The sequence below is a fragment of the Nyctereutes procyonoides genome, unplaced genomic scaffold, assembly GCF_905146905.1.
Source record: "Nyctereutes procyonoides isolate TBG_1078 unplaced genomic scaffold, NYPRO_anot_genome, whole genome shotgun sequence".
Classification (NCBI taxonomy): Eukaryota; Metazoa; Chordata; class Mammalia; order Carnivora; family Canidae; genus Nyctereutes; species Nyctereutes procyonoides.
Window position 1 is genome coordinate 9,696,070 of NW_026575040.1, and position 24,209 is coordinate 9,720,278.

Genomic DNA, 24,209 nt, shown 5'->3' on the forward strand with positions numbered 1-24,209 from the left:
GCATAAATAAATCTTTAAGCAAATAAATAAAAATAAAAATCTATCCAGAAACATCACTATAATGTGGAAATAACTGTCAGCTTAGCACTGTCCTATAAACAATGGTCACAGTCAAACGTCTCCACAATCTATCAGGCAACTAGGGAAATGCATTGGGTGAGTACCAAGTAAGTGAGCACATATCCTTTTCTGAAATAAACTTTCTTGCACTAAACTCAACTTCTATGAAATACTTCAAAGAAATACGTATTTAATATTTTCTCTGTAACAAGATATTCAGAGTTTTTAAAATAAAAGTCTATTTTATTCTCCAATTACACTAAAATGCTAAAATTAAGTAACATCTATTTATCTGGGGACAAAACATGGCATAAGAATGATATGAAATGGACAGCCCTGGTGGCTCAGCAGTTTAATGCTGCTTTCAGCCCAGGGTGTGATCCTGGAGACTCAGGATCCAGTCCCACGTCGGGCTTCCTGCATGGAGCCTGCTTCTCCCTCTGCCTGTGTCTCTGCCTCTCTCTCTTTCTCTCTCTGCGCCTCTCATTAATAAATATTTTTTTTAATTTTTTTTAAATTTTTTTAAATTTTTTTATTTATTTATGATAGTCACAGAGAGAGAGGGAGAGGCAGAGACACAGGCAGAGGGAGAAGCAGGCTCCATGCACCGGGAGCCCGACGTGGGATTCGATCCCGGGTCTCCAGGATTGCGCCCTGGGCCAAAGGCAGGCGCCAAACCGCTGCGCCACCCAGGGATCCCAATAAATATTTTTTTAAAAAAAGAATGATATGAAGCATTTTATTCATTACCTGATTCAATTGGTTCTAAAACACCAAAACAGTAAATAATGCTATTACATTAATTCTCTTGGTTAATACCATCTCAAACATTTTAAAAAAGTAATTTACATCTGCGGCTTAGTGCTACAATTAGGCTAGTGTAAAACTGTTTTGTTCTTTAATTTTTATTTAAATTCTAGTTAATTAATATACAGTACAATATTGGTTACAATATTGGTTTCAGTACAATTCAGTGATTTATCACGTACATATAACACCCTGTGCTCAACATAAGTGCCCTCTTTAATACCCACCAACCATCTAACCTAGCCCCCGCCCATCTCCCATCAACCCTCAGTTTGTTCTCCAACATTAAGAGTCTCTTACAGTTTGCTTCTCTCTTTTCCCCCCCTCCCATATGTTCATCTGTTTTGTTTCTCAAATTCCACATAGGAGTGAAATCACATGGTATTTGTCTTTCTCTGCCTTATTTCACTTAGCATAATATACTCTAGCTCCATCCACATAATTGCAAATGGCAAAACTTCATTCTTTTTGATGGCTGAGTAATATTCCATTGTGTACAGATACCACATCTTCTTTATTCACTCATCAGTTGATGGACATTTGGGCTCTTTCCATAGTTTGGCTCTTGTTGATAATGTTGCTATAAAATATTGGGGTGCTGGGGTAAAATAGTTTTGTTTTTTTTTTAAGATTTTATTTATTCATTCATGAGACACACACACAAAGAAAGAGAGGCAGAGACACAGGCAGAGAGAGGGAAAAGAAGGCTTCATGCAGGAAGCCCGACATGGGACTTGATCCCGGGTCTCCAGGATCACAACCTGGACTGAAGGCGGCGCTAAACTGCTGAGCCACCCAGACTGCCCGGTAAAATAGTTTTGTTTTGTTTTGTTTTTAAGATTTTATTTATTTATTCATAGAGACACACTGAGAGAGAGAGGCAAAGACACAGAGGGAAAAGCAGGCTCCATGCAGGGAGCCCGACATGGGACTCGATCCCTGGTCTCCAGGATCACACCCTAGCTGCAGGTGGCACTAAACTGCTGCGCCACGGGGGCTGCCCCGGTAAAATAGTTTTTAACAGAACTTTCTTTGCTTTCAATGTCAAATTGACACTCATTTAGGATTTTTCTCTCCCGTCAATATTTTTGAAATCAAACTCTCTACCACATATACAGATTTAAAATGCAAAGACATTTTAATGAAATGTTTTTGCTTTTCTGGTTTTAGGACTAATCTGACCTATTAAGTGGACTACAGAAGGTAGAAAGGAAATTAAAGACTTGCATTACTCCATAACATCTGGTAAACCTCTTGCCTGATTACTGAAAAATAATTCATATTCCAAATGTATTAAATCAACATATCTGTTGTAGAAAAAACTGAAACATACATAATACATTACAAAGTATTTGGAGGGAATACAAAGCGAACATACTACCTTACAAAGGACTCCATCAGCACACTTCACTTGAAATGCACCTGGCTGCAGGTAACCAGGTTAGTAAAGAAGATCCTTTCTTCTAGGCTACCATTCAATGTTAATTCAGAAACATCTGTAACCAGACAGAGATCATAATTGCTTACCAGCCTGCTGGTCTACTAAATACTACTATATATTGCTGAATTTCATAATAATCCAGGGATAATCTAAATAAGATGTCTTCTACTTTGAATTTATAAGAAAAGCCAGCAGGGACAATTCCTTTAAATAGTAAACCCTCTGATGCACCGAAAACATTGATTAAAGAAAATAAAAAGCAGATTTTTAGAAATACTATATTCTTATTTTGGAAGTCTACTGCTTTATCTTTATGCCTCATCCATTATAGTTAAACTCTTTTTCCAATCTTAACATGTTTCAGAAAACAATTTCTTCTTGAGATTTCTAGTCTTACGGCCAGACACATAAGCATTTTTTTCCTCTCCTGAAGACTGTTGTATTTAAAAAAAAAGTTGGTACAATTAACATTTAAATGAGATTATGTTTCCAGTCTTGTGGGGTCAATATTTTGGTTTCCACATTCTCACCATTATCAACAATCATTTGCGAAGTGCCTGCTGGGCAAGTACCACTTCCTCAGACACTGTTGTTCTCCCTCATTCGCTCGAAATCATTATTCTCTTTCCTGACATTTCTTCTCAAGTGTTCCTGCTTTTAATCTCAATGTTTTACTCAACAGTAACACATTAGATATCTTGAAAAGCAACAGTTGACCTAAGTGCTCAGTCCAATGAAGCAGAAAGTTAAACCTCTGAAATGCATATAATCTTTGGCAAATTAAATCATGACTGAGCTTTAATATTTACAATCAGGCCTTTGTTTGAATAGCCCATGAGGCTTACAAACGAGGGCCTCCTTCACCAGTCGGTCTTACTTTAGGCTGGAAGTGACTGAATAATTTCTAGATAAACACATCAAGAACGTAAAATGGGTAGAAGAGGTTATAAAGTTCTAGCTAAAATGCAGTATGAGCGCTTTTCCAAGCACATAAATATACAATTTCATAAGAATTCCTATTAAAAAAAAAAGAATTCCCTATTTTCACAAGTCATTGAAACAATGCATCAATAAATTGTTTTAACTCTAAACATTCAGAGCAACTCACTCTTTTTTGAAGTAATCTGCATCAAAGAGTCTAGATGGTACATTTAATCTATTTCACTTATTCAGCAGCATTGAAAAAAAAGGTGTTTAATCTTGCATGAATTTCCTCAAAGAACAGGTTTGATCTTTATGTTATAATAAAACTTACTTTAAAAATGGCATTTTCCAAAAATATATCACATATGCTCAAAGCTTTAAAACTTTTTTAAATCATAAAATATAGGTCTTTTTAAAAACAAACAAACCTGAAACAACTTATGCAGAGAAAACAAAATGCTTAAATTAGTGGTTCTCAAACTAGTTGCACAGTGGAATCACTTGGAGAACCTCAAAAATCACAGATGTCTAGGCGCTAGCTCCAGAGACTGATTTGCTTGGTCTTGGTATTAAGACTTTAAAAGCTCCCTAAATGATTTTAATGTTCACTCAAAGCTGAGAACAAGCCCTCCCCCCACTGCATGCCATACCTCCAAGTTAAAATTTCATTGTATCCTTCCAGATCTTTTCTTATGCCTCACTCTCCATATTTTTTCCAGGCTTTTGCTACTGTAAACAATATCACATTTGTTCATAGGTCTTTTTGTACATGTTGGGTTTTATGCATGGAATAAATCCCTACTAATAAAACTACGGGCCTGCAAAACGTATTTTAAAATTTTGGTGGGTATTGCTCTCCACAGAAGCTATACATCCTAACACGTCGACCAGCAATGTGTGAGGCTACTTGTTCACATTCTTGCCAGTACTGTGACACCAAACTTTTTGATCTTTGCTAATCTGACCGTTGAAAGAGAATATCTCTGGAATGTAAGTTTGCATTTCTCTTACCATAGGTGGGGCTGAGCACCTTTTATTCTGAAGATGACATCTGAATCTCCTTTTTGGTAAAATTTTCGTGTTACTTGCCCATTTTTCTATTGCATTCTTAACGTATTTTTCTTACTCATTTGAAACTTCTTTATATACCAGGCAATGTAGCCCCTTTTCTGAACATGAGCTGTAAAATTAATTTTCCTAGTTTATCATTTGTTTCGCGCCTGGTATTTTTTGACATGCAGACATTTTTCTAATTTTATATGGTTGACTTTCAAGCTCTATACCTTCCATGTTTCATATCACACTTAGAAAAGACAGCATAATCTTCACTGATGGTTCTCAGGAAAATTATTCAGCTTTTTTTTTTTTTTAATTATTCAGTTTCTTTAGGACTTTTATCATTCAGCCATATGAACAGAGAAGTTTCCATTGTGGTTGAGAGAAGTTTTCATTATGCTTGAATCAAAAAATATTTCGAAGAGAGAACAAACATTCTCTGGAAATAATTTTGCAAGGTATCATCTCTACAAGAGAACTATTTGTCTAGTTCTATAGTTCAACAACCAGCAGTGGTGGACTATAGGCTTTTGAAATCTTTTCAGATTCTGTCTTAAAACTGTCAGATTTGATTTTGGATAGTCCTCACATTATCTGAAATGCAGCCATTTAAGATCTATACAAAGAGAGGACAGCACACTACAATCCTCACAGATGACAATGACAGTTTTACAGGTGCTTGCTGAAGGAGAAATACTTGGAGCCACCTTATTACACCAGGGGCTCACACACATTCTCTGACTGAAATGGACCATCTTTGATAGAATATTAGAAATATCAACCTTCTTCAAGCCCCTCAGAGCAGACATTAGGGCAGAAATATCATCACTGAGAGTAGTACACAAAAGAATGAGCTGGCATTTCAACCTTAAAATCTATTTTGACTCCCTGTATTCCATTGCTTGACCTCTTTTGATAAAAGGTTCCTCTATCCAGGATAATGAGAAAAAGTACTCTTCCAGGGATTTTTTCCCTCCAGAATATGTTTTACACTTAGAGTTCAGGAAAATTATTTAAAACAGAGTATGAGAGCTAACACAATGTACCAGTAAAGATTCAGTTTCTCTTCTACTGGAATAATTTAACTAGATGACAAACCATCTTTACCAGGTTTGTGGAAACTCAGATGGTCTACAGGTGCGCTGTCACTCAGTTGCCAAACTGTTTTCACCTTCTTCTGACCACCACTTATTTCCACTTTCCATTTCTGTGGCTTCTCACTAAGGAAGGGAAAACATCAAAGGAAGAAAAAAGTCCCAGTTATTTCCTTCCTTCTATACTCATTAGTGAAGTCCTATGTGAGAGGCATAGAGGAAGAAGAGACGGACAGGACACAATCCTAAATTTTGGGTTTTGAGTCAGAACTACCTAGCAGACATTGAAGTCGGGGACTCACATCTAACAGGCATTCAGAAACACGGCCCAAAGCTCCAGAGAAGCTAGAGATGCGAGTTGTGATCATCATTGGCCCAGAGGAAGCAAGGCCTTGAGTATGAATACAATCAGCCAGGAAAGACAGAAAGTAAGAAGAAAAAAAGGCAACAGTGGAGTTCTGGTGAAAACTCATACGAGAAGCAGGCAGTCTTGAAGGTGGACAAGAGAGATGGAATTAAAATTAAGACACAAGCTATGTCATAGAAATGAAGCAAGGGGATAGGTCCCAGAAAGGAATAATGTTAAATGCCTAACAGCCTTGTGAGTACTTACTTGTAAGGAGAATGAATTGGTGGGCCAGCTAATTACACAAGGGGCTAAAACACACTCTTTTACTAGAAAGTTGTCCCATGGATTTGGCAATTAGGAAGTCACTGGAGACCTCTGCCAGAGCAGTTTCAAGGAATGACAGGGTTTGGCCAGGAGGGAACCAAACTGAGGGAGGGTATAAACATAATAGCTTCAGTAGGAAATTTCAAGTACACTGCATGCAGAGGGGAGAGCTGGGGAGACCATCATTTGAGGCAATATCAAAGTCCATGTGGATGGCCAATTTGTGCCCTAAGCCTCACAGTCCCATACCTCCCCAATCGCAAGGCTTCTCTTGCTCCCACAGCCATAGCCTTGACTTTGTCATTATTACCCTGATCACTTCCTTTCCAATCTGTCATTTCCCTTCTGGCTATATTTTCGGCCCTATACTGTGAAAGAATTAGATTGAGAAAAAATGAAAGACTAAAGGCCCACTGGCAGAAAGAGAAAAGACACAAGAAAGTTCTGGGAGAAGAAAGAGGGTGAACTATCAGATGATAGTCAAAGAGTGGGATAGAGATGATTAAGGTTTCAGAGGTGGAACAACTCTTGGTCATGAAATCCCCAGGGAAAGGACACAGAAATTACCCAGGAATTATAGCCAGGCTTAAGACATAATTATTAAATTGCTGACCTTTGATACAAGCTTTTTACAGCAGTTGGTCTAACTGGCAGCTGAAAAACGTGTTGCTCATCAAGAGGATTTTGTCTATAATATTTTATGCAGGATCTAAAACAAACAAAAACCAACAACAAAAAAAGGACCTCTTTTAGGAAAAAAGTCTCTTGGAGATAAAGGCTTTCTGATAATCTAAAGCTCATAAGCCAAACATTCCATTCAGTACCACCAACCAAAACAACAAAATAATTTCAGGGACACGAAAGTAAATGAACAAAAAGCAATGCCCCCTCCCACACAAAAGTTAGGTTGTTTTTGACTTTGAAAGGAAATCTCATTCAACTTTTTTTCCCCCAATTTTTAAAAATCAATAGAAGACATATTTCTCATAAAATATAATTAAGTTGAGCCAAAGTAAAGGAATGAGTGGGGAAAAAGAGGTATCAATAAAAGAAAACCAAAAAGAAGCAAAAGAGAGACAAAGATTTAGCCTCCATGGTTTTCAGGCTCTGGGGAATTAGAGTTAACTCATTTACAGTATTCATCTCTCTTTTTTTTTTTAATAAATTTTTATTTATTTATGATAGTCACAGAGAGAGAGAGAAAGAGAGAGAGAGGGGGGGGGGGCAGAGACACAGGCAGAGGGAGAAGCAGGCTCCATGCACTGGGAGCCTGACGTGGGATTCGATCCCGGGTCTCCAGGATCGCGCCCTGGGCCAAAGGCAGGCGCCAAACCGCTGCACCACCCAGGGATCCCATACAGTATTCATCTCTAATGAAAATAAATCTTTTAGATTCTGTCAACAATTTCTAATTTTTCCCTTTACAATTGAGATAAATTCTGATTTCAGGAAAGGCCACAGTACATTTCCTTCTACAGGGAAAAAAGTCAGCCCTTCCACCAGATTGTAAATTCACTCATTTCCAATTTAAGGCTTCAAATACACGGAAGACACCAGCAACCCACTTAAGAGGATCATTGCAAACTGTTTATAGGCAAAGTTACCAGCAGAATCTCTAAAATAGAAATCTAATAATATTTGGTTCCATGCAACTACTACATGGAGATCTAGCAATCATTAGTTTGGCCCCAGTGTATAAGGAAAGAAAGGAGAAGAGTCATGACACCTACCTACTAGGTGTCAGGTACTTCATTCACATGAACATCATTAACCCGGACAACAAACACATGAGGTTACTAGTTCCTGTTTCTAGATGAGAAAACAAGAGGAAGCGAAAAGAAACTTCCTCAGGAAGTCGGAAAGTTCTAGAGCCAAGGGTTGAACCGGAGTCCTTCTAAATCCAAAGTCTTTCCCTTCCTCCAACAGGGACTGAGAAGCATTCTGCTACTGTGAAGACAGGCTGTACCGATTCTAGTCTAACTGGTAATAAAAACTGCACATATTTTGGCTCCAGCTGTTTCACAAGAGAATACATGTTTATGTGAAGGGAACAAGAGAGCAATACTTACTGTGTTAAAGCAAAGAGGAGCTCATGTTGGGGTTTAATGAAAAGCATGCAACTGACTAATATTTCTAGAATATGGTGGAGTTTTTGAACACGATACACCTGTTCTTGTATATCTACTGATGGAGTAATGAAATATTCCTGGAATGAAAAAACAGTACAAGCAAAATAGGGAGTTAAAGAACAAGAACCATCTTCAGAAAGATTGCTATGCTTGCTAAACCTCAACTAGGCCTGATTAATAGGAAAAAAAAAAAATTGAGGCAGCCAGATAGAGTTTATCACTCTTCAATGCTATTCTTCAGATTAAATCATGAGCAAAGTTGTCACTGAGAATGTTCTCAGCAAACCATTACATTCTCTGGTCAAAACAAATCCGAGAACTGCCCTACCAAGGAGGCCTGACTGGATAACTAATACCACGCACCAAGCTCTCCAGATGGAATGACTGGCAAATCCACAAGATAACTCTTAACTTCAATACCCTTGCCAGGTTGACAGAAGTGTCAACCTCTAAAAGTAAGTTAACAAGTACAAAGAAATCAATCAAGTGTATTGATAAGCTTCCATTCACATCAATTATTGGTAGATTGGTACAACCCTTTAAAAAAATAAAACTTGGTAATGTATGTCAAGCATCAAAAAATGCTCAGACCTAATACTATTTCTGAGAACACATCCTAAGGAAATCCTCCATGGTAAATATGGTAGGTGGGATTCTGTGATGGCCCCCAAATTCCCACTGCCTAAACTACACATCCCATATAATCCCTTCCCCTTCACTGAGGTCAGAACTTGTGAATACGATGGGCTGTTACTTCCATGATAAGGTTACTAATTGACGGCTCTGAATTAATCAAAAGGGAGATTATCACCTGGTCATCACTACAACCTACCTAATCAGGTGAGCCTTTTAAGAGAAAGTGAAGTATTAGAGATGCTCTCCTGTTGGCTCTGAAGAAACAAACTGCCTGACACGTTGGAGAGAATGCCACATGGCAAGGACCCACAAGCAAACCCTAAGACCTGAGACTGGCTCTGGACCAATAGCTAGCAAGAAAATGGGCACATTGGTTATCAGGCTACAAGGAAATGAATTCTGCCAACAACAAATGAGGGAACTTAGACTATCTTTCCCTAGTCAAGCTGACACCTTGATTTAGCCTTGTGAAACCCTAAAGCAGAGGACCCAGCTAAAATGTGCCCAATGCCCAACCCAGGGAAACTGGGATGTAATAAATCTGTGTTCATTTAAGCTTCTGTTTGCAGTACAGAAGCGCCCCCCACCTTATCCAAGGTTCCACTTTCCATGGTTTCAGTCCTTCTGAAAGGTCAATAGTAGCCTAATGCTAGGTCACAGTGCCCGCATCACTTACCTCCCTCAATCTCATCAGCATTTTATCATGTTCCAACATCACAATAAGGATGAGTACAGTAAGATATTGTGAGAATGACAGAGACCACATCCACATAACTTTTATTACAGTATATTATAATTTTTCTATTTTTAGTAATTGCTGTTAATCTCTATGCCCGAACTTTAGGATAGGTGTGTATAGAAAAAGACACAGTATATATAGGATTCAGTATGGCCCATAGTATTGCCCATGGTATTCCCCACAGATAGGTGGGGACTACTGTAATTTGTTATGCAGTAACAGAAAACAAATACAGTAAGAGAAAAGCATCAGAATCGTTTGAAGTAGATGATTTGTTTTAAAACACATAATCTTGAGCTGCAGGTCTATGGAGTCTCTGAGGCCCAGGAATTAGCAATTCAATAAGCCTTCAAGGAGCCTCCAAGTATAAGGACTATTGTGTCAAAAGTTTGGAGTCAAATCATATTAAAATAAAAATAGGCAAATGAAATGACTGGGGGGGGGGATTCATAAAAATAAAAAGTACTTTATCTGGTTATTTATTGGTTTGTCTACTTATCTATCTGTTCCCTAGGTCCTAGGAGAGAGGCTAGCATGGAATCAGTATTTAGTATCTGCAGGTAGAATGAATTAAGAAAAACAAAAAACCCACTAACTTTAGAATAAAAAACCAACTCACCAAATGATTTAAAGATGCAAGTTCCTGACCTAGTAAGAAAAAACACATAAATGCAAATAAGCTTTATTAGGTATTGTCAATTACTTGTTAAGGAACCTAAGTAAAATTTTTCAGAGTTCATATACAAAAAAGATGCTCAAGCTAAATAGTTACTCAGAAATGGCCAAGTTTTCTGGCATGTTACACCACAAATACATATTAATACTATTCTAAAATGATCACAGCTTGCCTCTAATAAAAACAACCAAGTGTTGGGTGGTAAGACAGTATCCCACAAAGAAGTTTTTTTATTTACTACACTAACCTCGTAGATCTCAAAATGTTTGAACTCAAAACACAAGCAAACAAAAACTAGAGTCATATTTAATCAAATATCTTTATCAAGAAGGAAATTGAGTGCCAGAGTACAGAAGCGCTGGTCTCACAGTGATTCGTAGGCAAAGTCAGCGCTATAAATGACTAGGGCCAAGTAGGAAGAAAAAGCCTGTGAATATCTATGGCTGACGACTGTGAAGTACTTTTTAATTTTTTGAGCTGAGAAAGGAACTCACCTATGAAGAAACTGATAAAATCTTTCTTTAGTTTGTCCAGACCAATTTCCAAAAGCATCTTAACTGGAATAGTCCCACTGAGAGTAACTGTGTCCATGGTTCCATGATAAGACTGATGAATAAGCTTACTTAATAAACTGTTACTTCCACTGTGGAGCTAGAAATATATATATAAAGCCATAAATGAAAATATAAACAAATCCAATAAACAAAACAGAAGCAAACTATATTAGCTATGAACTAAAAATTATAAGCTTGCATATTTAGTCTCCTAATACCAACAATTATTTGAATAAAAATAAAAAGTTTGAACTTATGTGTAAGTTACAAACATGGCAGTTCCTGAAGTGTCATTCCTATAGCATTTGCTTTAGGCCAAGGCAACTATGAAGAGTTTCAATTTATCATCCCCCAGATACAATTCCACCAAAAAAGAAGACAAGAGTTGATCCTCTGAAGCTTTGTAACCAGGACCTCTTTTCTCCTAGCTGATTAAGGACTACTGGGGCATCTTTCCCAACTGAGTATACTCAGATACTGAGTATCTTCCTCTGCACAGAACATCTGCTACTGTGGGCCAACTCCCTTCCTCAGTGGTCTCTACAGTCGTTTCCACATGTGTCAGAAGGAGTTCCTTGGCTACAATATCTAACTAGATCTACAATATCTAACTAGATCTGCAAATCAAGAACTGTGAACTCATAGATCTAACACATGTACCAAATGTTAAACACTTCATTCTAAAGATACCTAAATATTGGGTATTTTCTATGTCTATTAGACTAATATGTCCAATAGACTAATGTCTATTATCTCTAGTCTCCATCATAAGCTTCTGCATTTCCCTTGTTTTAATAAAAACAATTTCTGGGTTGTCTGCACACTCATTGCACATGGCAGGGATATACTCGCAAACATCTTACAAACACAGAAAGTTGCATGAGAAAATCCCCTGCGGCTGAGGTTAAAATGCCTATAGTCGCCACTGCCCAGTGAGGAGCAACACTGACATGCCTTCGTTTGCACTGGATCTTTGTGCAGACCCATGAAGGTTTCTAAGTTTTGGAGTCGTGAATTGGCAGCTACCATACTTCAAAGAATTCCCATGAAATGAAGAATTTTTTAGTTTCTAGTTTTTTACTTACCTTTTTCTTGACTGTAAAAGCACAAGTTCATTATGAAATATCCATAAAGTATAAAAATGTAGGATGCAGCTGAAAAAACTCACTTGTAACCTTAGCACTAGAGGCAACTGCTGTAACATTTTGGGATATTTATTTCCAGGTTTTTCTCTCCAAAATTTACTTTTTTCATGCAATAGTGTATAGTCCTTTCTTTTTACTGCAGATTGTAAGCATTTCTCCACATCATCCATCAGCATCATTTTCAGCAACGATTACAGATGCCATTATGCGGCCATATCATTAACCCATGAACAGGGGAAATTTAGGTCATTTATAATTTTTTGCTACTATAAATGAGGCTGTGGGGACTATTCTAATATAGAAAATCTTAATACGTATTCCTGTGTATAAGCTTAGGGTAGATCCTAAGAAAAAAATAATGATTCAAAGGGCATGCATGATACGTTTGAGGACCTCAATACATTACTCAAAATTGCTTTCCAGAGATTATCCCAATTTGTACTCTCATCAGTAGTATATAAGAATAATCATTCAGAGCAACAATGGTGACAATACTATTTCACAAATACTGAACACTTAATTATGAGCTAGGTGCTTTACATGAATTAAATTATTTATCACTAAACACCACTATGAGGTAGGTACTTTTCCTACCCCTACTGTATAGATGAGGAAGCTGGAGCAAAGAGACATAAAGAATCGTTTACACAGCTAGGAAAGCAGCAGGGCTGGATTCAAACTTAGGCAATCTGTTCCCAGGCCTATGCCTTAACCTTCAGAGCCATGCCAATTAAAAAGTGTTCTAACTAACACTACTAAACCTACCCATGGCTGTATATCACCACGTTGCAGACTCTGGATGATCAGTGTGAAACACTTCACCAAGTCTTGGTATGAAACCACACCTTGGAAAACAAGTCAGTCCAACATTACATTCATGGTATTTCTGCAGATCAGATATATCATCAAAATTAAGGATACACAAATAAGTAGAAGACAGTACCTGTACTTCTGGGTGGGGAGAAGGGGAAAGAAATTCAAGCCAAAAAGAAAAAATTTAACACATCCTCTACAGTAAGAGAGTAAACTCACTGTCACAAAATAATACAGTACAATATTAAGGACTTATCTTTTCCTCTTCCTTTTTTTTTTTTAAAAGATTTTATTTTATTTATTCATGAGAGACACATACAGAGAGAGAGAGAGGCAGAGACACAGGCAAAGAGAGAAGCAGGTTCCATGCAAGGAGCCCGACGTGGGACTTGATCCCGGGTCTCCAGGATCACACCCCAGGCTGCAGGCGGCGCCAAACCGCTGCGCCACCGGGGCTGCCCTCTTTTCCTAATAGTTATAATTCCACTAAGGTGTAGGTTTTGGTTCATATAAATATTAACATAAAAACCATCTATGTCTTATATTCAAGGCAAGAGAAAAGAATAGACTCTAGGAATTATCTTGCCTTAGTACAATTCTTGAGTAGAATGTGCTAATACCTCACTAGAAATGAATTTGAGAAGATACGAACCAGCCCTCCACACAAGACTAGTAGTACACTTAGTCCTATATTATTTTCAAAGACTTAAAAGTAAACCTAACCAATGGCAGGAAACATTTATTTCACGATCGTGACAGATACCTACTACCACTCATCTTGAACCACAGCTGCTCAGCAAAGTCGAGATCCCCCCGTACAGTGAAGAGACACTCAATGGAACGGTCAACTGCAGCACTGTCATGCTTCACTGTCTGAAAAAAGAGCATCATAGAATACTCAGTTTATTAAAAAAGAAAAGAAATAGTTCAAAGCCAGTGAGCTTTCAAATGCTGCTCCAAGAATATGGGGATCCACAGATGGGAACACATTTTTTACAATCTCGCTCACTGATGAGGAGATATAAAATGAACTGGACCCTTAAAATTGTTGTAAAAGTGTGATGCCTCAAAGCAAGCATTGAACTTTCCTTCACTGCAAAAATAATTAAATGACATTTGTCTCCATTTTCCTATTTTATCAAATGACAACCTATTTAGTTTAATGATACCAGGAAAGGCATACTATCATACCATTTTATAGTATATTAGTATAATACGACCATCTTATAGCATATGGACATAGTCATTTTTGCTTCTCTGCAGTTGATCAATTAATAATACATATGTATTAGTTCTCTTCAAAAGCATTTATTAGTTCTTAAGGAAAATAATCACCAGTGTTGACATAAAAGACCAACAAAAAACTACCTTCAAAATGCTACCTTGGCTGTACCAGATCCAGCTGAAATGGTATGACATGAACAATAGCCGTAAAACCAAATTTTAAAGCTATTTCAGGGCACAGTTCTGATAAGAATTGCTTACCTCTGTGTCTTTCTTTGTAGAATCACCAAATCCATCCAGCTTATTTAAGTCTAGAAAGTAGCAAAAGCTTATTAACTCTATATCCTATTTTTCTGCTTTCTAAATTATTTCCTGGGCGGGGGGTGGGGGTGACTGGGTGATGGGCACTGAGGGGGGCACTTGATGGGATGAGCACTGGATGTTATGCTATATGTTGGCAAATTGAACTCCAATAAAAATAAATTAATTAATTAATAATAAAAATAAATAAATAATTTCCATCCCAGTCCTGTTTTCAAAAGGTAAATAAGGACAGTAGAAGTACAACCAGGGATTTTAACAAATTATTAGCTCTCTAATGGAAGTTATGATAGACATCTACCAAGCAGGGGTGTGGAGATAACTGAGATACAGTGAGAGCCTATGACACACAATGTTGGGCACATTGTAGGTGCTCAAAGTTTCTGTTCCATCCCTCTTTTCCTATTATCTCAAATACAGCTGTGGTATGTAAAATTTAAATTCAATATTAATTATTAAAAGTACTTAGACCTGCACTGTTAGTAATACAGAACAAATCTGTTCTTCTGATCATGACAGACCTCACAGCTTTATAAACTTCCCAACTTTTAGACTTTACCAAGCCTAAAAAGATAACTTATTTTTAAATTTAGAAGGTATAAATTCTCAACAAAGGGGGAAAAAAAAAAAAACCCAGTATACAGAGCATGAGTTAGGAAAACAAAGACCATTCAGAAATTCTTGCACAAGTTCAACAGCAGATTTTACTTCCAGAGGCTCAGGCCATTCAGATACACCAGTCCTCAAACCATCAGCCAAAACCTAAGAGAGATTTAAAAAAAAGAAAAAGAAAAAGAAATACAATTTTTTTAAGGGAAAAAAAATAATTTAATCAGTAAGAATGTATGTGATATTAGTCATTATAACATTTCTTGAATGTTTAACCACATGACAAGAAGAGTTCTAAGTGTTTTATATGTAGTATGGTATTTAATCCTCACAAAACCCCTATCAGGCAGATATTACCATCATCCCCCTTCCACTAAGGCCAAGAAAGGTGAAGTAACTTGCACAAGGTCACACGTTACTGACAGTGCAAAGACATCCACCTAGCAGTCTGATACCAAATATGGTGTTCTAATGATGATGCCATGTGCATAAGTGCTACTGAGGATTACAGACTAATGAGACTGCTTGGAAGATGCTTGTAATTTTGGATAAAAAGGACTGACAAACCAGGTGTAAAAATCAGGGAACAAAAATGTGAAATTGAATGGAAGTTTATATACAAATAATATAAATGTATAGGCTTATACATACAATATCTCCACTAAAGGAAAGGGAGATTGGAACAGCCAGGGGAACAAGGTGAAACATCAGCTGAATTCAAATGTGGGCACCATGAGCAGCAGAGCAGGGAAGGGGCATGGAATAAGATGAAGAGGGTTGGGGCAAGGTCCAGCCATGGTGGAAGAAATACCTAAAGAACAGTGGGAAATGAGATTAGAAGGAACAGGGGCTAGACGGAAATACAGATCATAAACTTATAAAGATTTTTTTATTTCAAATGAAAGACAACAGGCATTGTCGATTTTCTGGCAGGAAAATGACATGATCAATTAGTTAAGAATTCGTGTCAGAAATACCTAGGATGAAAAGAAAAGAAAGAAAAGAAAAGAAGAGAAGAGAAAAGAAAAGAAAGGAAAAGAAAAGAAAAAAGAAAGAAATATCTAGGATGGATTCTAAGGAAAAGAGAAAGTACAATGTTTTTTTAACAGAGGTGATAATCATTTTCCACCTCCAAGGAGTCTTTGGAAAAATGTGCAGATAGTTTTTGGTGTCACAATGATTGGGGGCACAAGGGCACGTTGAGCATTTAAGTTTGGTAGGACCAAGGATGCGAAGCGTCCTGCTATGTGTACAAGGTCCCAAAGCAAGAAGAATGGTCCTGCTTAAAATGCTCATTATGTCCCTGTTGAAAAACAAATGACCATTAGAGTGGTCCAGGAAGCAGGTGATAAGGACTTTAACTAAGATAGGCAGACAATCAGAAAAGGGGGAAAAGAAATTTATTAGAGAGAGAGGGAATGAGAGAGGGAGATGTGGAAAAAATAAAAGAAAAAATCTTAATCCCTATACAGGGAACTGAATTTGGGAGAGATTATGGCCACGTGCACATCCAAGATTCTGTGAATTTATAAGGGACATTATAACAACATAAGGACTTTCAAGTCAGACAGACAGGCATGCATTTGAATGACAGACATTCATCTGAATCAGGTCTTCCACTCTGTAATTGCTGATGTCTTCAGCAAAATAACTGTGCCATCTAGCACCACACACTTAGCACATGATGGCAGCTTCTAGTTGTGGTAGTTAGTGGTGGTGGTAGAAATAGTTCTTACTAAACTAAAATAGAAGGTTCCTACCCTGGGAAATTGAAGGAATGGTGGAACCACATACAGAAATGGGCCGGGGGTGGGTGGGTTCTGAGGGGATCTAGTCTGGAGGAGATCTCAAGTTTCAGTTTGGAAATACTGAGTTTGAGGCAACAACAGTCAACTCAATCGGGAAATAATCTGGTGGAAGTGAAAAGGAAGGGAAATGGCATCAGCTAGAAGACAAGAGTCTGGAGTTCCCTCATAAAGGCATTAGTCAAATCATTGAATGACAAGCTCTCTGCCAAGGTGTGGAGAGAGAAGAGCAGAGACTTGAGGATAGAAGTATGATGGAATTCCAAAGGAAGGGTCCCAAAAGAAGAGCTTTCAAGAAAGAAAGGTGAGAAAAAAATACCAAGTTTTATATGAACAGAGAAATAATAATAGGAGGTAAAAGTATTAGAAATGCTTGGTATTGTGTTTGGCAGCTCCTCAAAAGCTTAAACAGAGTTATCACACTGACCCAGAACTCCATTCAAAAGATGTGAAAACCTATGTCCCACAAAACTTTTACAAGACTGTTCACAGCAACATTATTCATAATAGTCAAAAAGTAGAAACAACAGAAACGTCACCAGCTGATGAGTGGATCAACACAATGTGGGATAGCTATACAACGGAATGGTGTTCGCCAATGAAAAGGAGCAAAGTACTACAAAAAGTAACATTAATCAGTGGCTGCCAGTTGCTGGTGAGGGTGGGAGGTGACTGCCAATGGGTACAGGGTTCCTTTCTGGGATGATGAAAATGGACTAAAATTATGTATGGCCACGGTTGCACAACTCTGCAAGTATATTAAAAACTACTGAATTGTGCACTTGAAATAAGTGAATTTTATGGGATATAATTTATATCTCAATAAAGCTGTTTTAAAAAAAAAGCAAATAGGGGGATCCCTGGGTGGCTCAGCCGTTTAGCGCCTGCCTTTGGCCCAGGGCCCGATCCTGGAGTCTCGGGATCGAGTCCCACGTTGGGCTTCCGGCATGGAGCCTGCTTCTCCCTCCTCCTGTGTCTCTGCCTCTCTCTCTCTCTCTCTCTCTGTCTATCATGAATAAATAAATAAATCTTTGAAAAAAAAAAAAAAGCAAATAGGGCAGTGACTGGATATAAATGGCTCTCTATGCCAGGCTAAGACATTTAGAATTTCTACTGCATTAAAATGAGGCACCCCCTTGAGATTCAATTTGTAGAATAGAGTAAAACTCACTGAAACATAAAAGTCTTGAAACACATGCTCACTAATCTTTAGTATGAATCAATATCCCAGTTATGAAGAAGCAGATTATACATGACTATGGAATAAATTGGCAGCTGACCCACCTAAAAAGAATAGAAATGAAATATGACTAGAAACCAAATATTCCGGTAAAAAGGTGGAAGAAGTGTAGCTCTTAACTAAAGCTCCCTGTGATTATAAGGACAACTGTAAAATTATACTGACCAAATTGCCAAGAGTATCGACTGAATACATGACAGTTGGAACAAATTTGAACACAAAACTAAACATCAATGATGTCAGCAAACATTTTTATGAAAATATAGAATTTAATGCAAGTTACAAATTCCAGAAGGATACTCACAAGGAGAAATTTCAGTTCTCTCTGAAGATGATTCAAAGGACCTCTGGGCTCTCCCGACTCCACTTTAAGGTTCTAAAAAGTTCCCAAAGTCAGTTTTAACTGGTAATTCCATCTTCTCTGCATAACGGTCACAGTTACTTGTATTTTAAATTGCCCACACATTAAAAAATATATTTCATAAAGCCCTAATGAACTAAAATAAGTAGGGTAATATTGCTTTTTTTAAAAGATTTTATTTATTTACAGATAAAGAGAGAGAGGGAAGGAGGGGGCAAGCGCAAGGAAGGGTAGCAGCAGGCAGAAGGAGAGGGATAAGCCAGCTCCCCAAAGAGCAGGGAGCCCAATGAGGGATTCAATATTCAATCCCAGGACCCTGGGATCATGACCTGAACCAAAGGCAGATGCTTAATGACTGAGCCACCCAGGTGCCCTGGTAATACTGCATTTAGAACCTCATACCACGCCCACGCCCCCCAAAAAAAGAACCTCATACCCAGAGACATCACAGATCCTGTCCATCCCAATACAGTAATCTAAACTCATGCCTCCAACCTCTCTCTCTACCATGATTGTACCTACGTAGAACTGCTCTCCTCATACCCTCTCCTGCCCTTTCCCACTGAATTTCCAAAAGGTAAGTAGGAGAACTTAAGATGTAAATAAATACATCTTAAGACCCAATGAAAAGCTCAGCATCACCACATACCAAAAATAACCACCCCCTAAAATATGTTCAAGAGACTCCTGCTATCTAAACCAACAGTATGCTGTCTTAGCCAGAGGTCAAAGTTTTAGGAACCTCCTAAAACCTTAAAAAATGGGGTAGGGGGGATAAAAGAGGAAAAAAAGGAAATGTCATTGTAAATAAATTCCTATTGCAGGAAAAGAAAAGCATTAAGAAAGTAAGTATCCATAACTCCACCAGCCTGAGGGAACGACTATTAACACTTGTCTAGGCTTCTATATACACAGTTTTCAAAAACATAAATGAGATCCTATTATATATATAACTTTTTATATTTTCTTTTTGTTTGCATAACAATAAATGTTTTTATTATCATTAAAACACTTTAAATTATGATATTTAAAGAATATATAACATTTCACCAGGGAAATCTACATTAAGTATTTCCCTATTGAACATTCAGGTCTGTTTTAAATATTTCAGAAACACAGTTATGACCACTGTATGTAACATCTGTGTACATATATTTTTGCTAGCAATTCCAATGAACTTAAGATAGATTCCTAGAAATGTAAAAATGTGAAAAACCTTAATAGTATAATGGTTCTTGATGTGTCGCCAATATCTGCAATCTTTTAAGAAGAGCAGAGATAAGTCACTTCGATAATTTCACTAGGGTCTCAACTCAAGAGAATTTATTAGTCACTAGAAAATTCTTAAGTTACATAATTGCCACTTTGGGCAACTGACAGTATCAGGTTACCTGGCCAAACCTCCACTGGCTGCCCTGGTGAGACTTCAGGGGTAAGCTGGGCCTCTCAGGGCTGTCCAGCAGGGCGGGGGCTGGAAGCATGCAGCACCAGCAATAAGCAAGTTAAAAGTAAATCCACACCGAATTAACTCAACACAAAATAGAGTTCGCTCCTACCAGAGTTGCAGTTGAAGACAGCGGAGGGCTTTGAAGAATCTCATCCACAGGACTCCAGGAAATATCCAAAGTAATTGTAGTTTGTGATGCAGCAAGTGTGTCATCCAAGGCTGTGGACTTAAAGAGCTCATACTGGGCAAAGCCCCTGGTTGTTACCTGAAAAGAGCACATCCGGCCACCATTAGCGACACTTTCACAGGGCCAGAGGTGCCCTTTATCAAAACTACTTTGGTTCTTTTCCCCACAGAAGAAAAAGTGCCACACTTTTATCCCCAATGGAAAAGTAAGACAATTCTTTTCCATCCCAAAGACTGGGTAAAAGGCAAGGCAGTATCTATGTTTAGTCATTAGCTGATATGAAAATAATCACAAACACTTTACTACAAAAAAGCCAAAAAGCTATCTAGTCATATGAGTGAAAAAAATCACTAAACTAGGGAGGCAGGTCCATAACAGTCTGAAGAAACTAATGTAAGTAGAAGACAGAAATACCTACAATAGACAAGTGATGTCTTTTCTTATGTGAACTTTTCAGGTCTTCCAGATTTACAGAGTAATTTTTATCAGCTATAAAACATAAAAGAAAAAATTATTGAAAGGTACAATTCAAAATTATGCTGTTAGAGCTAGAAAATGACAATCCCTCAAATTCTGAGGGTACTACAACTTTACACTAGTAATTGCTGAACTTAAATTTTAAATCCAGATGACATGTTGATAAAGGAAGGAAAAGTGAAACAAAGGTCAATACTAAAACCATGCCCTATAGCGTTAATAATGCTGAAACTTAGCAAAAAATTTAAAGCTGGTTTTTCAGAGGCCTGTTTCTCTCTATTCAGCTATTGTGTCTTTACAGACCCCAAAACAAATCCACTAGCTGTCTCTGCCGAAGCCTGGACTCGACGTCAACTGTTATGGCTCTAGCCTATGAACAAGCAAGGCTCTGCATCCCTTACCTGAGATAATGAGCCCAAGACCCCATCCAGTTTACACGGGCTTGTGGAGCATGTCCATAGCTCCTTCTCCTTGTCCTCAGATAAACTCCTGGTGTCAGAGACTAAAACAGGCCTTGTTCCAAGTGTCAACCATGGGATAGACATTACCTATGCTTACTTAGTGAGCATGCTCCGTCTTTTCTCATGAATGGTCACGAGCTTCCCTCACCCTTTTCATCAATATGTATGCAATCTCAATCCCTATGATTATGAAAAAATTTGCTTTAGCCTCATCAAGAAGGCAGTTTTGGGAATAATCCCCTGCCCTCTCGATGGGCTGCCTTTCTGATAATAAAATTTTCTCCGCTTCAAACCCAGTGACTCCAATGTTTACTGCACATTGGACACACAAATCTGGTTTCAGGGTTCGGTAAGAATGCTACTAAATATAATTAAACATCTACTATGACACTGGAATTCTATTGTCATTATATTCCATTTTTTTTTATCCTCCAATGAAAATTTCCAAAAATACACACATATAAACCAAATGAACCCCAAATAAAACTAACAAAGCTATAAACTCCTGTTCAGATTTCTGGAGATCTGCACCTGGAATATCTCCTATATGCCACAAGTTACATATCCGAATAGATTCCTGATGGCTAACAAGTTCCACTGTGTGCACTTCCCTCTTAACAATATCAGTTTTCAGTGAAAACCATAACATAGTAACAATACAAATAAACAGCCATACCCCCATAAAAGTAAGAGGCCTGAGAAGTGAGCTCTCACCTTTACAACTGACTGTATATAAAACAATTCCTGCAATGCTGTTTGTGGTGACAAGTTCAGCTCCCAGCCAACAGGTCCCTTCAGGATCTGAACTGTCACACCTTACCCACAAGGGAGGAAGGGCAGTAACTGGATGATGAATCTTCAAGTGGGTCATATTAGGATTGTGAGCCATGGTGTAAAGTCCAATTAACTGCCTTGAAAATAAGAGAAGAATAAATTGTAAGTAGAAACCATCCATCAATCAAGTTTTCTTTTCCAAAGATACCATGAAGGGTATCTAATATTCTAACACTGATCCTACTTCTGGTCACCAACAAAGATTCTGCACCCAACTCTAATGTGTGGGGTTTTTCCTCATACCAAGTAATTTTCTGACACCAGTTGGGTATCTACAATTCCACTCCATTCTGACACTATATACCCAGAGACAGCATCAGATTCTATAGGTTAAGGAAGTCCTACAAACCCCCTCCCCATCACCCACCTTTATCTTTTTTTAAATTTTATTTATTTATTCATGAGAGACACAGAGAGACAGAGACATAGGCAGAAGGAGAAGCAGGCTCCATGCAGGAGCCCGATGCAGGACTCAATCCTGGGACTGCAGAATCACGCTGAGCCGAAGGCAGATGCTCAACCACTGAGCCACCCAGGTGTCCCTAATGCCAAATCTAAGTCCAGGTTGTCACCTGTACTTCTGACTGACTAGCTATAGATCTGAGGTTCCAACAACCTCCTCCTTAGGTTTGATTAATTTACTAGAACAACTCACAGAACTCAGAAAAACACTTTACGTACTAGATTACTGATTTATTACAAAAGGATATAATTCAGGAAGAGCCAAATGGAAGAGATGCATAGGGCAAGGTATGGGGAAAGGGTGTGGAGTACCCATGCCCTCTCTTAGTGAGCCACTCTCCCCAAATCTCCACCTGTTCACCAACCCAGAGGCTCTCCAAACACTGTTGTTTTGGATTTTATGAAATCTTAGTCACACAGGCATGAAATGATTAATCACCAACCACTGGGGACTGAACTCACCCTCCAGCCTTTCTCTCCCCCCTGGAGGTAGAGGTGGGGCTGAATGTTCTAACCTTCTCATCACAGGCTTGGTACTCTGGCAACCCCCCTTAGCCCCCAAGTCCATGGTTACCTAGAGGCTTTCCCAAAGCCACCTCATTTATTTTTTTAAGATTTATTTATTTTAGTGAGAGAGTGTACACGTGAGCAGGGGGAGGGAGGGAGGGAGAGAGACAGAAAGACTCCTCAAGCAGACTCCACGCTGATGCAGAGCCTGCCATGGGGCTGGATCCCAGAACCCGAGACCTAAAAATAAGAGCTGGCTGTTCAGCTGACTGAGCTGGTGCCCCCCAAAAGCCACCTCATTAACATATGAGAAGATACCTTCCTTTCTCTTCACTTAGGAAATTCTAATGGTTTTAGGAACTCTGTGCCAGGAACAGTGGACAAAAACCAAATATGCTTCTTTTTTTTTTTAATTTTTATTTATTTATGATAGTCACAGAGAGAGAGAGAGAGAGGCAGAGACACAGGCAGAGGGAGAAGCAGGCTCCATGCACCGGGGGCCCAACATGGGATTTGATCCCGGGTCTCCAGGATCGCGCCCTGGGCCAAAGGCAGGCGCCAAACCGCTGCGCCACACAGGGATCCCCCAAATATGCTTCTAATTATAAATTCCAATACCCTAGTATCCCAGAAACAAAACTCTGGAAATTAAGTAGCAAAATACATAAATATTTCACCCAGTGAAGAAGTAGAAGGGCACATTATGCAGACGAAGATATGTGCACCAATAAGTGATGAGAATGTAGTTACTACAAGCAGGGAATCCAACAGTGTGGGTGAAGAGGTTCAATAGAAGCAAAAGTAGGCTGCAAGATGAAGCAAAAGAACTAGATAGGATATGTTGATTATGCCATAATAAAGCTGGGGCAAAAAAAAAAAGGAGTCAATAAGCACATGAAAAGATGCTTCAAGTCATTAATTATTGGAATATTTAAGGAAAACTGAATAGTCTGTAAATAAGATAATAGTACTGGAACTGTTAAATTTCCAGATTTTGATCACTGTTGTATGGTTACATAAGAGAATATACTTGCTCTCAGAAAATACATAGTGAAGTATTTAGAGGTAAAGGAACACAGTATCTCCAATATTCTCTCAATATTTCATTACAACAAAGTGTGTGGGGCAGCCCTGGTGGCTCAGCGGTTTAGCACCGCCTTTGGCCCAGGGCATGATCCTGGAGACCCGGGATCGAATCCCACGTCGGGCTCCCTACATGGAGCCTGCTTCTCCCTCTTGCCTGTGTCTCTGCCTCTCTGTTTCTCATAAAAAATAAATAAATAAAATCTTTAAAAAAAAAAAAAAAAGGTGTGTGGGTGATAGAGTACGTTACACAGGTGGCAGAGTGGGAGAGGGCTAGAAGGAGGAGTGAGAGAGAAGGACAAAGCAGATGAGGCAAAATGTAAATAACTGCTGAATCTGGGTTAAGGGTGTACAGAAGTTCCTGTGCTATTTTTCAGCTTTTCTATAAATTTGCAAGTGTATCAAAATTAAAAGTTACCCAAAAATGTAGCTTGAAATTTTTCA

At 38.4% G+C, this 24,209-nt stretch overlaps 1 protein-coding gene across 3 annotated transcripts in view; it reads right to left on the reverse strand.

Annotated features, from left to right (window-relative positions):
* The window catches only part of ZWILCH (zwilch kinetochore protein), a 36,666-nt gene that overhangs the window by 786 nt on the left and 11,671 nt on the right, over positions 1–24,209 (reverse strand). For 2 of the 3 annotated variants that reach the window (XM_055320186.1, XM_055320188.1), the window contains exons 5-18: positions 21,594–21,790; positions 20,360–20,430; positions 19,864–20,019; positions 18,251–18,322; positions 14,961–15,054; positions 14,233–14,282; positions 13,515–13,620; positions 12,700–12,779; positions 10,730–10,886; positions 10,179–10,207; positions 8,125–8,261; positions 6,669–6,764; positions 5,396–5,508; positions 2,249–2,363 (exon numbers count right to left, since the gene is read on the reverse strand). In XM_055320186.1, the coding sequence (XP_055176161.1) occupies positions 2,275–2,363; positions 5,396–5,508; positions 6,669–6,764; positions 8,125–8,261; positions 10,179–10,207; positions 10,730–10,886; positions 12,700–12,779; positions 13,515–13,620; positions 14,233–14,282; positions 14,961–15,054; positions 18,251–18,322; positions 19,864–20,019; positions 20,360–20,430; positions 21,594–21,790 (1,447 nt within the window). In that variant the 3' untranslated portion in view covers positions 2,249–2,274. Of the gene's footprint in view, positions 1–876; positions 1,466–2,248; positions 2,364–5,395; positions 5,509–6,668; positions 6,765–8,124; positions 8,262–10,178; positions 10,208–10,729; positions 10,887–12,699; positions 12,780–13,514; positions 13,621–14,232; positions 14,283–14,960; positions 15,055–18,250; positions 18,323–19,863; positions 20,020–20,359; positions 20,431–21,593; positions 21,791–24,209 lie in introns of those variants that run through there. The other variant, XM_055320187.1, reaches the window with a different exon arrangement.